Source organism: Papilio polytes, unplaced genomic scaffold (genome assembly GCF_000836215.1).
Source record: "Papilio polytes unplaced genomic scaffold, Ppol_1.0 DF823177.1, whole genome shotgun sequence".
NCBI classification, from domain to species: domain Eukaryota; kingdom Metazoa; phylum Arthropoda; class Insecta; order Lepidoptera; family Papilionidae; genus Papilio; species Papilio polytes.
Window position 1 is genome coordinate 1747982 of NW_013526027.1, and position 13341 is coordinate 1761322.

The 13341-nt window shown below is 34.6% G+C and overlaps 3 protein-coding genes across 3 annotated transcripts; 2 read left to right on the forward strand and 1 right to left on the reverse strand.

The window, feature by feature from the left end:
- The first annotated feature begins 710 nt into the window (after positions 1–710).
- LOC106105207 (1,4-alpha-glucan-branching enzyme) lies at positions 711–7736 on the forward strand. The gene is made up of 13 exons (XM_013285480.1): positions 711–897; positions 1665–1834; positions 2113–2327; positions 2469–2613; positions 3363–3453; positions 3958–4167; positions 4554–4625; positions 5092–5263; positions 5593–5802; positions 6248–6419; positions 6903–7087; positions 7254–7505; positions 7583–7736. Exons 1-13 carry the CDS (start codon positions 785–787, stop codon positions 7628–7630), a joined length of 2055 nt encoding a protein of 684 aa, XP_013140934.1. The 5' UTR covers positions 711–784; the 3' UTR covers positions 7631–7736.
- Positions 7737–7788: 52 nt separating this feature from the next.
- LOC106105208 (glutathione S-transferase C-terminal domain-containing protein homolog) lies at positions 7789–9685 on the reverse strand. The gene has a single exon (XM_013285481.1). The coding sequence runs from the start codon at positions 9615–9617 to the stop codon at positions 7815–7817; it is 1803 nt and encodes a 600-aa protein (XP_013140935.1). The 5' UTR covers positions 9618–9685; the 3' UTR covers positions 7789–7814.
- Positions 9686–9796: 111 nt separating this feature from the next.
- On the forward strand, positions 9797–11071 carry LOC106105109 (tail-anchored protein insertion receptor WRB-like). The gene is made up of 2 exons (XM_013285340.1): positions 9797–10034; positions 10185–11071. Exons 1-2 carry the CDS (start codon positions 9948–9950, stop codon positions 10605–10607), a joined length of 510 nt encoding a protein of 169 aa, XP_013140794.1. The 5' UTR covers positions 9797–9947; the 3' UTR covers positions 10608–11071.
- The last annotated feature ends 2270 nt before the right edge of the window (positions 11072–13341 follow it).

Below are 13341 nucleotides of genomic sequence, written 5' to 3' on the forward strand. Positions count from 1 at the left end.
TATTACTAAATATAAGCTTAATTTCAATATGAATAAGTAAGCAGACCAGAATTAGACAAAAGTGGCATACTTGCCCTCATTTAACATACCTGTTTTTGCATTCTGATTGCAGAAACAATTCCAAGTGTATATGAGAATAACAATGGTAACTTATACTGACTTGTCCGCCAGTTACTCTAACTTTCCCCCTAACCCTCGGCTGTCTGGTTTCCCCTGCCAAGGGCATTTTGTCTGGCTGGTATTATTTATGTATAATTTCTTATGTATCTACTTTCTTAGTACAAATTTTGAAAGAGACATTTATTTTATTAATATAAAGACTAGCCAAATGGAAACAAGGTAATTTTAAAAGAAAAATAACTAATTTCAACAAAAGACAATTATTACATATAACACTTTAATCTACTAATAAGTTAAACATCTGAGAGTTTTATTTGTTTTTTTTTTATATATCGTTTTTACTGAAACCTGTTGCTTAAAAATTAGTTGAGTAATCTTTATGCACAATTAAAAGTTTATTTTAGAGGTTTATATTGTAATACATATACTAATTGTATTTATCTTCCCATATTTAGACTATTTATTGATCATATTTATGTTATTAATACACGATAGGGTACTTTCAATAGATAAGCAGTTATTGCAATGACCCACGACCCCTATACGACCCTTGTTTATCTTAAAATATTAATTCTACAACTCGGAGGTATTTTATCATTTAAACTGCAGTTATCTTTTCGCGCGGTTGTCAAGCGCGTGCACAAACCCAACAAACATAAATATAATGGGTGGTAACTATTCCGCTATGGACCCGATGGACGTAGCTGTCCCCGACTTAGATAAATTATTCGAACGTGATGGATATTTGAAACCATACGAACGTGAAATTCGCAGGCGGTGAGTTGCTTTAATTCTATTATATTATAGTGATTGTTAATTAAGTAACTTTCGACTTAGAAAGTAAAAACATTTTACGTTAGTAAATTAGGTTAGGAAGTTGTGTTTACGGTGTTCGTCACATCAAGCGCTTTAGAGCTGCAAGATGTCACTTGCCAACAGAGTAGTTTTTGGTTTATTATCATAAAAATACACTGTATTAAATAAAAAAAAATCTAAAAGATTACTGTAAACTTAAAATAATTCTGGAGTTTGCATGTAGATTATACATAAATTTTAATAGTGGAAAAAAATTAAAGTAGAAAAGATACTATCTAAAGCGCTTTCATTGCTATCGTGCCATTCTCAATGTCAAAGTAAAGGTCGTTTCGTTTCATTTTGAAGTTATTTGAAATACTGTACTATGTTATTATGTTAAGAAACAAAACAGGATTGTTTTTAAATGCTCTACAATATTAACATAAAACGAAAGAGATAAATATCTAGATTATTACATAAATTATTATTTTATAATCAGTACGGTTATTTACATAAACATCGAGCCGGAACACAGTAGCGGTCCAGGGTTTAAGCTACTAAAGCGAATAGATCAATTGGCCATTCATAAGAAATAACTATGATCCCATATTTTTATAGTTATTTCAATCATTTATAACCGATCTAATATTGTCAAATACAAAAAGGCTTTTTAACTTTTTGATAACTACCGTGTTTTTACGACTTTCGTTTATAGTTAAAATTACATTAAAGATTGCGAATGGTTTTAGATATGGGTGCTTCAAGGACCTATGGGAACGCATCGAGACCTGGGACGGAGGGTTAGAAGCGTTCACCACTGGATATAAATATTTCGGGCCGCAGTTCAACTCTGACGGATCTGTTACTTGGCGGGAATGGGCGCCGGGTGCTCACTCATTGCATCTGCAAGGAGAGTTCAGTAAGTAGCAACATAAAGTTAAAATAAATTTCAGTATATTAAATATTGTATTAAATGACATAACCTAAATCCTTGAGGAACCTCGGCAACCAATAGGTAGATCGTCTGAAGAGGTCTTTCTTGGTCGATTTTTTCTCCAGCAATTCCATTTACACCATGCTTAAAGCCTACAATAAGGCGGTGGGCTAGTTTCTGCGATGTCCGCATGGCGCTAGTTATGCAAGCGTAGAACGTGTGGTTACTATATTTAATGTTAAAAAATAAAATATAACTTACAGATGGCTGGAATTCAAAAAGTCATCCATTCAAAAAGTTGGAGTATGGGAAATGGGAGTTGCATATCCCAGCTGAGGCGGGTGGTTACGCGTTAAAACATGGAAGCCGTGTACAAATTATTGTCAACGAACATCTATACAGGGTGTCTCCTTGGGCGAGCTATGTTAAACCATTCGAGGGATTTACTTACCAACAATTTATTTATAAACCGGAACAGGTATGTGATATTGATTATTTTAATCACCCCTGGTACTTAGAAAACTAATGCTTTTTTGGCTCAGAACTCTTTAGCTAACATATTTATATGTTTTAATGAAGGTATGAAATTAACTTTCAAATGACCATATATGATTTTCAGCCATACCAGTTCAAACATCCAAAAGTGGATAGACCGAAATCACTGCGTATTTACGAGAGTCACGTCGGCATCGCCACTCCAGAGGGCAGAGTGGGGACTTACACTGAATTCAAAGACAACGTGCTACCTAGGATAAAGAAGCAAGGTAACAATAAAAGCATTGCCCGAGGGGAAGAATATTAATGAAATAAAAAGTTTTATTTATATACTAATTTTTAAAATTAAGGGACAATGTTAGTTTTATCAAAATAGTAGCTTTCGTCCGCGACGCCGACCGGGTAGAATTAAAAAAGTAAGAAGCCAACGTGTTCTTCTAGACTACGTTCTACATATTTGTCATTTTTATCGAGGTCCGTTTTGAAGTGTCGGGTACAAATTATAACTAACATCCATCTATCAATTTAAACTTTCTCTTTTATAATATTAATAAGATTAGTATAAGCTTATCACGTACATTGACGTTTTTATAAAATAGTTAATACACGTGTAAATCAGTAACCACATTATAAACGTACTAGCTTTTCGCGTGCGGCTTAATCCGCATGAATTTATAAATTTATTGTTTGCATTTGTCAAATTCTCAATTGCAAATGTCAAAATACCAATTACCTTACTTTGCAATCTTGCTTCCTTGATGTTGGCAATAACTTATGGTCTCTTTCCCACATTAAGGTTTTTATCCAAAATATTTACCCCTAAGTTTAATGGCGTGAAAATATATAGCCTAAAGCGTGACGTAAATGTAGGGCTTTTAATTAAAAAAGAAATTGTTCAAAATTATGCTGTAATTGCTGAGATCTTAGGCAACAAAGAAGTGTGTGTTTACGCTTTATTATAATAGTACAGATTAGAGAGATCAACGTGCGAGATAGTATAATAGTTTATTGTTCGCAGGCTACAATGCGATACAATTAATGGCTATAATGGAGCACGCGTACTACGCCTCCTTTGGATATCAAGTCACCAGTTTCTTCGCCACGAGCAGGTATCGTTTAACTTCCACATTAATAATATGAAGAGAAAAGTATGTTACAAATAAACTCGAAAACTAATAAACCGATTACAAAAAATCTTTCACTATTAGAAAGCTAGATTATCCCTAAGTGACATAGGCTATAAAAAATTTAGTATTGTCTTAAAATGTTTAAAAAACTGTCCAATGTGTAAGAACCTTTAACTTTCTGAATCCTTAACTGCATGATTTTTCCTTTTTAAAAACCATAAATTGAAACGTGTAGAAAAGTGAACATAGATTAAAATAAACAGTTTTTCAAAATAGCCAATGTGAAGAAAAGACTGATGTATAAATGCATCATCATGCGTTAAGGTTTAAGTTAAGTTTATTACATAATCAATTGACGGTCAATTGTCGGTTTTAGCGATATCTGATTTTATTTATTTTATTGAATCACAGAAGTACACGCCACAGTAGAGTATCACCATAGAGAACTGACATAGACATTAGCATAGAGTATAAATCCTTTCGCAGTCGTTACGGCACGCCGTGCGAGCTGAAGCAGCTGATAGACCGCGCTCACGAGCTGGGGCTGTACGTGCTGCTGGACGTGGTGCACTCGCACGCCTCCAAGAACACGCTGGACGGACTCAACGAGTTCGATGGCACCAACGCCTGCTACTTCCACGACGGCCCGCGCGGCACACACACACTCTGGGATAGTAGACTGTTTAATTACTCAGAGTAAGTATTATATACGACTTTACAGATGTAATACAAAGCAGCATCAGCTGCACCAAAGGTCTGCTCGTAGGAAGCAATATAACGCAACAGACCCCACTCTAGGTAACCCCATGTGATGACTATGGTAGACAAACGTACCTCCCCTTTATAAAAAGGACCAGATATAGGATATATCTGGTTTCGCTCTTATAAAATGATTTTCACCTAAGACTCAGCCCGCGTAGAATTAAAAAAATGTGTTCTCCCAGAATATGGTCTCTATCTATGCCAATTTTCATCGAGATCCGTTAAGTTAAGGCTTAGACTTACTGTAACAAACATCCATCCATCTAAACTTTCGTATTTATGGTATTAGTAAAATGTGATCGCTTGCTATTTGTTCACAGAACCGAGGTGCTAAGATTTCTGCTATCGAATCTGAGGTGGTATCAAGAGGAGTACATGTTTGATGGATTTAGGTAAACAAATAACAAAACATTATTAAAATATACATACATATACATACACGTATAAAACATGAATTTGATCTTTTATCTAAACTTTTTGTCTATTACCATACTGATTGCGATACCAGGTCTAAAACTCCTGGTACGTATCTCCAGTACTGATAAGAAATGCATAAACCATAATAATTATAACTAGTTTTATTAATGTGCTACATCTTATACCGCAGGAACTGAAAGAATAGAAAAAACTCTACCGCTTTCTCTCTCTCTCTCTCTCGCCCAATCGTTATTTCGATGCTTTCGCCAACATCAAGGCTGAAAATAATTGAAAGTATAAAAACAAGATTAAAATTTGGAATAGCAGCTAACTAGATAGACGAAGTCTAGTATGTTTGACAAATGACCGGTAGGCACTGAAATAGGACATCTGCCGCTTTGAAAGTGTTAACATAGAAAAAATTGTATTTTCCTTTCGCAGGTTCGACGGCGTGACGTCAATGTTGTACCACAGCCGCGGCATCGGGCAGGGCTTCTCCGGACACTACGACGAGTACTACGGCCTCAACGTCGACACGGAGGCCCTCGTCTACCTCATGCTGGCCAACGAGCTGGTGCACCGCCTGGACAGCCGGGCCATCACCATCGCTGAAGTAAACTACATTTTTATATACTCTATGTATATTAGTTCTTGCGCGCGACTTCGTCCACGTTAAATTGAGAAAAATATAGCCTATATTATTCATTCATATTTACAACAAACTTTGTAATATATAGTAATATTATAAAGAGGAATGATTTGTATGTATTGAAATAATTTAAAAACAACTGGGCTGATTTTAAAAATTCTTTCACCGTTAAAAACGTTAACTACGCTTTCAATGAGTAACATAGGATGTATTTTTAATTTCACGCGAGCGAAATCGCTAACAACAGCTAGTGTTTTATACAATTTTTTTTATTTGTTAAATGTGTTTTATAGGATGTGTCAGGAATGCCAGCATCAGGTCGGCCAGTGCGCGAGGGCGGCACCGGCTTCGACTACCGGCTGGGCATGGCCATACCCGACATGTGGATCAAGCTGCTGAAGGAGGAACGCGACGAGGACTGGAAGATGGGCCACATCGTGCACACTCTTACCAACAGACGCTGGATGGAGGGCACCGTCGCGTATGCAGAGAGCCATGACCAGGTTACACAACTTCAATTCTGAATTCAACAAATCGATCACAAATTTATTTAATTTTTTTTTAATTACTTATTCAACAACTTTAACACTACTTGTCAGATATGCCATACTATAATTAACATAACATATGCACCAGCTTTAATAAGAATCATCTAAATATGTTTATCAGGAGCGAAATTCGTAGGTAACAAACATTTGCAAAAAAAATAGGTATCTTTCTCAATTGTCTTATTTCCTTTTAAAGGAAATTATTAATTAAAAACATAGTAGTATGAAAAAGGTTACATTAGAATTAAGATTCTAATGCGCCGTTCACACGTGGCCGGTACAGTTAGTCCAGGCATAGATTATATTGATTCACTGGCACTTTGTGTTCACTTTATGCCTGTCCAGTTATTAAGTGTGCACCAGGTATAATTTCCTCGATCATCACGGTCCAATGTGGCAGGCGCTGGTGGGCGACAAGACGATCGCGTTCTGGCTGATGGACGCGGCCATGTACAGCCACATGAGCTCGCTGAGCGCGCCCAGCGCCGCCGTGGAGCGCGGCCTCGCGCTGCACTGCGCCATCCGCCTCATCACGCACGCGCTCGGCGGGGAGGCCTATCTCAACTTTATTGGTAACTATTGTGAACTACTTTCAATTCACTTGTAAGTCATTTTTTTTATATCATAAGATGGCAAACGAGCGGCCACCTAAATCCCCCGAAATACCAAAACGATCGCTGCCCATAGACAATCGCCATAGCGGATGCGTTGTCTACTCTTAATCGATGGAAGAGGAGACGCACATAAATAGGATATTTCCCCTTCCTGTGCGTCTCCTCCACCGTCAAATCCACATTCCCTACCCATCCTTTTCTTATAATAAAAGGGACTGGGGTATAATTATTTTTTTTTTAACCAAATTATTAATTAACAAATGTAAAATTATGTTTATGACATTTTCAGAAATAATCTGAACAAAAATCTACTAATATTTTTATTAAAAAAGAAGCGATTTTCTAAGAGTGACCTTTGATGGAAATTGCAATTTAACACTCATTGTCGCAAACTTACTTAGACTTCACGTTCATTAGTGTGAACATTTTGAAACTATCCAGGCAATGAATTCGGTCACCCCGAATGGCTGGACTTCCCGCGCGCTGGTAACAACTCCTCGTACCACTACGCGCGCCGCCAGTGGAACTTGGTGGACGACGACCTCCTCAAGTACAAGTTCCTGAACGAATTCGACCGCGATATGAACATGCTCGAAGAGAAATACGGCTGGCTCAGATCTGATCCGGTAAGTATTAAAAGTTCCCTTGCAGACACAGAACAATTAACATTATAAGTCATAAAATGAAAATATTTACGCTTTTCTGGTGATAAATGTTAAAATCCTCCCCTTCTCCTTTTGTAATATGGATTGGAAGAAACAGGAGGTTAATTATTTATTTTTTCTTTCACAGGGTTTTGTATCATGCAAACATGAAGGTGACAAAGTAATTGCATTTGAGAGGGCTGGTCTTCTATTTGTCTTCAATTTCCATCCATCGCAGAGTTTCACAGACTACAGGGTCGGTGTGAATGTGCCAGGGAAATACCAAGCGGTGCTATGTTCTGATAGTAAGAAGTATGGTGGATTCGGACGGATAGAGCCAGAAGGGGAATTCCATTTCACACAAAATATACCCTGGGGCAATCGTAATGATTCAATACAGGTAAGATTTAAATACCATGTACGGAAGATGGAATAAAAATCACAAATTATTAAGTAAAAATTTATTATCTGTTTCAGGTCTATATCCCCTGCCGCACAGCTATTGTCTATGCTCGAAGTGATTAAATTTCCTTTCATTAACAACAAGTGATATGTTCATCATATTTTTGCTCAATTTTATTTTGCTGTACTTGTGCTTGCCATATAAAAGTGTAGTTGTTACATTTATATATTTTAAAAGTATAGTGAAAATGTATCTAAAATTGTTAAAAAAATAAAGTATCTGTTTTATGAAAAAATCATTTTATTTTTAAGTTGGTACACCAATAAGTAAGTTGTTTTTGGGAGTACAAGATAAAGGAGTGAGTCTTGACAATGTAACACTGTAGCCATGCTCTTCGGCAAGTCTTGCACGATCAGAATCAATGATGCCCATACATCTAGCTCCTCTCTCTGTTAGAACATGATCTTTGTGAGTTTGATCAGCTGCATGGCCAATACACAAGTATTGGTCAGTATTCAATGTGTTAAATGTAGCACTTCTTGGATACACAAGTCTATCTGTAGCATGAACAGAGCCATAGCAACAAGGACAGAGCACAAACTTGGCGTTGGCCCTCAAACATTTGTCCAAAACTAAATCACTTGCCACCCCACAAGCATGTAAAGCAACTCCAATGTTGAACTTACCAACAAAGAAGTCCAAATTACATTGGAAGAAGTAGACATTTTTTAGACACATTTCATGGACTCTTTCCCTCGCTCTTAGTAATGACTGTTCTTTATTTTCAAGCAATATTACTGTGCAATTGGGTAACAAATGTGCAAGAAGTATACCTAAATGTCCACTGCCACTGCAAAAATCAACAATCAAATCTCCATCTTTGGCTATTTTTAAGACAGCTTGAGCTAGATTTTCCAGTTGTTGTGATTTTCTCATTATTCTTACATCTGGTAAATGTCCAGCAAACGGATTGGCACCATCAGGGATATCATTCCATGAGATACTTGATTCATATTGATTACTATTAACAGACAGCTCCATACCAATCTTAAGTGCACTTAAAGCATTTTCTATATCCAGTTCTTTAGTAAACAATCTCTTTTTAGGATTATGTCTCTTTGGATCTGATTTATACAGGCTCACATCATCAACTGTAGGTATACTTATACTATCTAAATCCATAGATTTTGATGAAATTTGTGGCAATATGTCTAAAATATCTTTTACATCTGCTATACTTGTTATATTAACATACCATTTATATGTCAAAGGGAGAAGAGATTCAAAATAATTAGATCCAAATCTTTGAAACATAATTCTATAACAGGTCAATAAAATTAGATCAGCTAATGTAAAGAAAGGGCCTTCTGCAAACTTGTGACTTATATTTAAATCCTCTATTTTGGTTGTGCTATCAATTTCAAGTGCTTTCCGGCAGTTTGATTTCCATTTTCTGGGCTTAGAAAGTCTTTCTTTGTCTGATAGTTCACTTGGAACCTGTTCTTTTTTCTTTTCATTTAAAATCAGACTTTCTTTCTTTAATTCTCTTGCTAATCTATATACATTATGCACCCTAACAGGTTTATTGAGATGATTTTCAAATCGTATTAGATTTATGGGCACTTCATTCAGTAACTCATTGATTACTACGTCTTTGACAGTCTTTATAATGTCCACCTCACAAAATTTTGTCCAAATAGATACTTCATTTGGCGCTTGCAAACAACCTTTACGGAAACTAAGTAATCCCTCATCATGCTCTTCGCATATTTTCTTTGTAGATCTGTGTTTACAAATATATCTAGCTACGCCACAAAGTCCTGATATGATCGTATCTTCGCTTTTCAATACGGGAAAATTACACGACAAAACTTGCCAAGGTACATCTGTTGTGTATAGAACCTTCAGATTTTCTTCATTTAATTGAAACACAGGCTTGAAGTTTTCGGTAACTGAGTTTTTAAATATAAACACTACATCAAGTTCACAAGGTTTACAAAATTTAAAGATGGTATAGGACACCAATGACTCTAGAGAAATATCAATTTTGCTAGATTTATTGTAATCTTCAGGGGTCGTGGATGCTTCTAAGTAAACTCGATTTTTCATGATTAAATCTTAAAAAAACTAATATCCACATATAAGGTTATGTTTTCATTTTAGTTTTCCGACATGACCAATGACCATAGACTTTGTTGCTTGACAACTTGACATTCCCAAAGTAATGACATTGATTTTTTTCTCTTTGGTCATTGGATTTATGGTTAACTGCCAAGTGAACCAATGTCACTGTCACCTTTACGTCAAAGTTATAGGTTATTGTCCTAAGCCTAAGACAATGTTTTCAAAGTTCTGAAATTTCCTTCGTACAATATTAGTTTGAGAAAACGTAGTGATACAGCAGTATTTCATACATAAAAATTAGATTTTTAAAGCACGATGTTAGAAGTTGTAAATGGATTCCTACTTGTTTATTTTATAGTTTTGTGCACTATCAGCGCATTAGTCCCGACTTTAGTAAAACCTGTAAGTTAATTTTATTCTTACGATTATTTTAAAATTGTTGTATTAATTTTGCTAAATTTACGACAGAGAGGTATACGATATTCAGAATTATTATTAAAAACCTATTCTTTGTTGTTTGTGTTCAATATTTTATATGTTATTAATTTCCAGATCGTAGCGTGTTTCTCTGGCGCATCACATGAAGAACGAACCGCTTGGTCTGAATTATTAAAACTAAAAGAAGTACAAAAAGGTATATCAATGAAAGACGAATTTGCAGCATATTCGAAATTGCAACGTAAAATCAATAAACTGGAATCGGAACTAAAAGAAAACCGATCGTCACGTATGAGTAAGAGTCTGGCTATAATTGGGTCAGTGCATATTGTATTACAAGTAGTTGTTGCTTTACTTATTGTGATATCAGTTATTTGGTTTAGAAGAGAGCCTATAGTAGCATTGAAAGGTGACCTTTTCCCTCTCTCCACTGTACTCCGGTACCCTAGCGATATGCCAAATGCTATTTCTACTCATGTGTGGGTTTTGATAACAAATTTGTCTGTAAGAACATTGTTGAAACCAATTTTAAGCTAAGATAATAAAAGTTTAGACAGTTTAACAACATAAAGACTGATTGGAGCACACTAGTACCAATTTATATAGATGTGTTAGGGTGCATTCAGATCTAAAATGTAATCCATTGGGATAATATGTCTATCAATTTATTATCCTAATAGAAAACATATGCAGATCAATCCTCAGGCCAATGTACACAATGGGAACTTTCCATCTGTTTAAGAAAAAGAGTAACATCTTTTAGAAGGTTCCATAAATGACTCTCTTTGTAACGTCACTGCATATGTAGACTCAACTAGATCTGGTTGCATTCTAAAAATCAACAAGCTCATACTCATCTGGGTTTTAATTGTAATGTTTCCCTTCTAAGTAAAAGGGGCAATTTTGTATTTAAATTGTTTTAGTATTTGTATCTCGTTTATGGATTTTGAGGCATTAACATTTAATTAATCAAAGGAATGGAGGGAAGAATATTTGTTAAATATTTATTAGCTTTGTAATTTTTTATAAATGTAAATTAAAATGACTATGGAAAATTTCTTTTATTTAACAATCCCTTTCAAAGGCATTTCAACGGAAATGGATCTCTAACAATATTGAAGCAAAATGGTTCTTTAGCTCAGTTTTTAAATTTGGACAGATAATGTTTTAATAATGTTAAATATATTTTTTAAATCTGACAATAAAAGAAGTGCTTTATTTTTCTTTTTTAGTAAAATTTTGCAGTTGCATTATTTACTTATTTTAAAAAAATTAAAAAATCATGTTTACTCAAAAATGAGTAACTTTTGTAAAATGCTCATGGGGGTCAAAATTATCACAAATCTCTCTATCTCCTAGCGGGAGTATGTCAAGTTACCAATAACCCTGTAAGATCATACCAATATTATATGTGAAAGTTTAGATAAATGGATGTTAGTTTGTAGCCTAAACGGCTGAACGGATTTCGATGAAATTTGGTGTACATGTAGAGTATAATCTGGAAGAACGCATAGCCTACTCACTTTTGTTTTTTTTTAAATTTCACGCACACGGAGTCGCGGGCGAAATCTAGTATAACTATATCTACAAAGTTATCTATTGTTTTATAGGTAACTGTGTCGTCTTAAAAAAGAAAAACACTTTCAAACTAACAAAATCATATAGAATAAAATAAAAACAAACTCATTTTTTAATAACTTTTTATTTACTAAACAAAAATTAAAGTATCTTATATTCAGTCTGATTTACATCAAAATCTGTCCTTTCAAAATATTTTCAACAAACAATTTCATGTCTGCATCACATCAGAGCTTAATAGAATCCTTGCTTAACATTACGACTCAATTGTGCTCTATAATTAGCAAAAAAAAATCTAATATAAAATTTAGCTTAGAGGAAGAAATATATCACTAGACAATATCAGAAATTAACAAAACAAAACCCAAGAAATGTAAGCAAACTTGGGGAAGCTATGATAGCTTTAAGTATACCAACATATTTACAAGCGCTTTATCACAGCTTATAACTTAACAAGTGCTAATGTTGCCATGACAATTCACTACGAATTTAAAACATCCTGTGTAATATAGAATATCCACGAACATCTCCAAAAGCAGAGTTTTGTTGCCAGTTTCTCTCAAATTAGAATAAAACCACAAACACTTGACATTGGCCCAATCCGCTGTGGGAGAGCCATAAACAAGAAATAGAATAGAATAATATAGAATATTCAACATGCCATAATTTATCTGGGTTTCTACTTTACATGAAAAGCCCTATTGTTGTCCTTGTTTATTATAAATAGAATGAAAAGAGATGACTACAATTTAGCACAGTCAGCTGTATAGCTTAGAAACTTACACATATCTTCAGTTGTACGAAAATGTATACAAGTTTCTATAGCTTGTTAAATGTGTTCATATTTATGCAGCTTTTTTTATATATATAAAAGGTGGCAAACGAGCAAGCGGCCACCTGAATACACCGAAATAGAAAGCGACCGCTGCCCATAAATATCCGCAATTTCAGATGCGTTATCTACCCTTAATTGACGGAGAAGACGCACATAAAGAGGACATTTTCCCTTTTTATGCATCACCTCCATCGTCAAATCCACTTTTCCTTCCCATCCTTTCCCCTTAAGAGAAGGGTGGAAAGGGAAAGGGACTAAAATTGGGCAGCTGACTGTACTTGCTTTTTTATAAAAATCAATAACCTGCTGATTATTTCCACAACAAAATATGCAATATTAAACAGGTTTAGCAGATTTTGTTACTACAAATTGACCAAATTTAATATTAAACAAAGTGTCTAGAAATCTAGAATATATACAATTGAAATGTGAAGAAAAAAGAAAAAAACTAGGTTTCTATTGCCACATCTGTACATAAACGAGGAAATTTCGTCAGTTTCCACTGATAATTAAATTACACCCATAATTAAATTTAGAAATCTCGACTATTTTCTTAACAAGTATAGAATAGTTAAACTGGAAAAGCAGAATTAACTAGAAGAGTCATTTAGTGGGAAATTTAATAAAAAAGAATGATGCGCACATTCCATTTAAGTAAAAACTGATTTAATATTTAAAAATCGATTTTCCATTTCTTATTACAAAGAAACGTTACAAAAGACTAGAAAACTATGACTAATTCTAATTATTCGGAGTCTTAAAAGCGGATTATTTGGTCAACGCACATAATTAAAATCGGAAAATATTAACAATGTAAAAATATTTTTTTGACAATTTTTCTGATAATCAACATATTAA

What these genes read in the sequence shown, in the direction of transcription:
- LOC106105207 (XM_013285480.1), top strand. Translation starts at nt 785, where the DNA reads ATGGGTGGTAACTATTCCGCTATGGACCCGATGGACGTAGCTGTCCCC. An exon ending in GAACGTGAAATTCGCAGGCG is followed by an intron (nt 898 to 1,664) that starts GTGAGTTGCTTT and finishes GAATGGTTTTAG; the next exon opens with ATATGGGTGCTTCAAGGACC. An exon ending in GGGCCATCACCATCGCTGAA is followed by an intron (nt 5,264 to 5,592) that starts GTAAACTACATT and finishes TGTGTTTTATAG; the next exon opens with GATGTGTCAGGAATGCCAGC.
- LOC106105208 (XM_013285481.1), bottom strand. Translation starts at nt 9,617, where the DNA reads ATGAAAAATCGAGTTTACTTAGAAGCATCCACGACCCCTGAAGATTAC.
- LOC106105109 (XM_013285340.1), top strand. Translation starts at nt 9,948, where the DNA reads ATGTTAGAAGTTGTAAATGGATTCCTACTTGTTTATTTTATAGTTTTG. An exon ending in TCCCGACTTTAGTAAAACCT is followed by an intron (nt 10,035 to 10,184) that starts GTAAGTTAATTT and finishes ATTAATTTCCAG; the next exon opens with ATCGTAGCGTGTTTCTCTGG.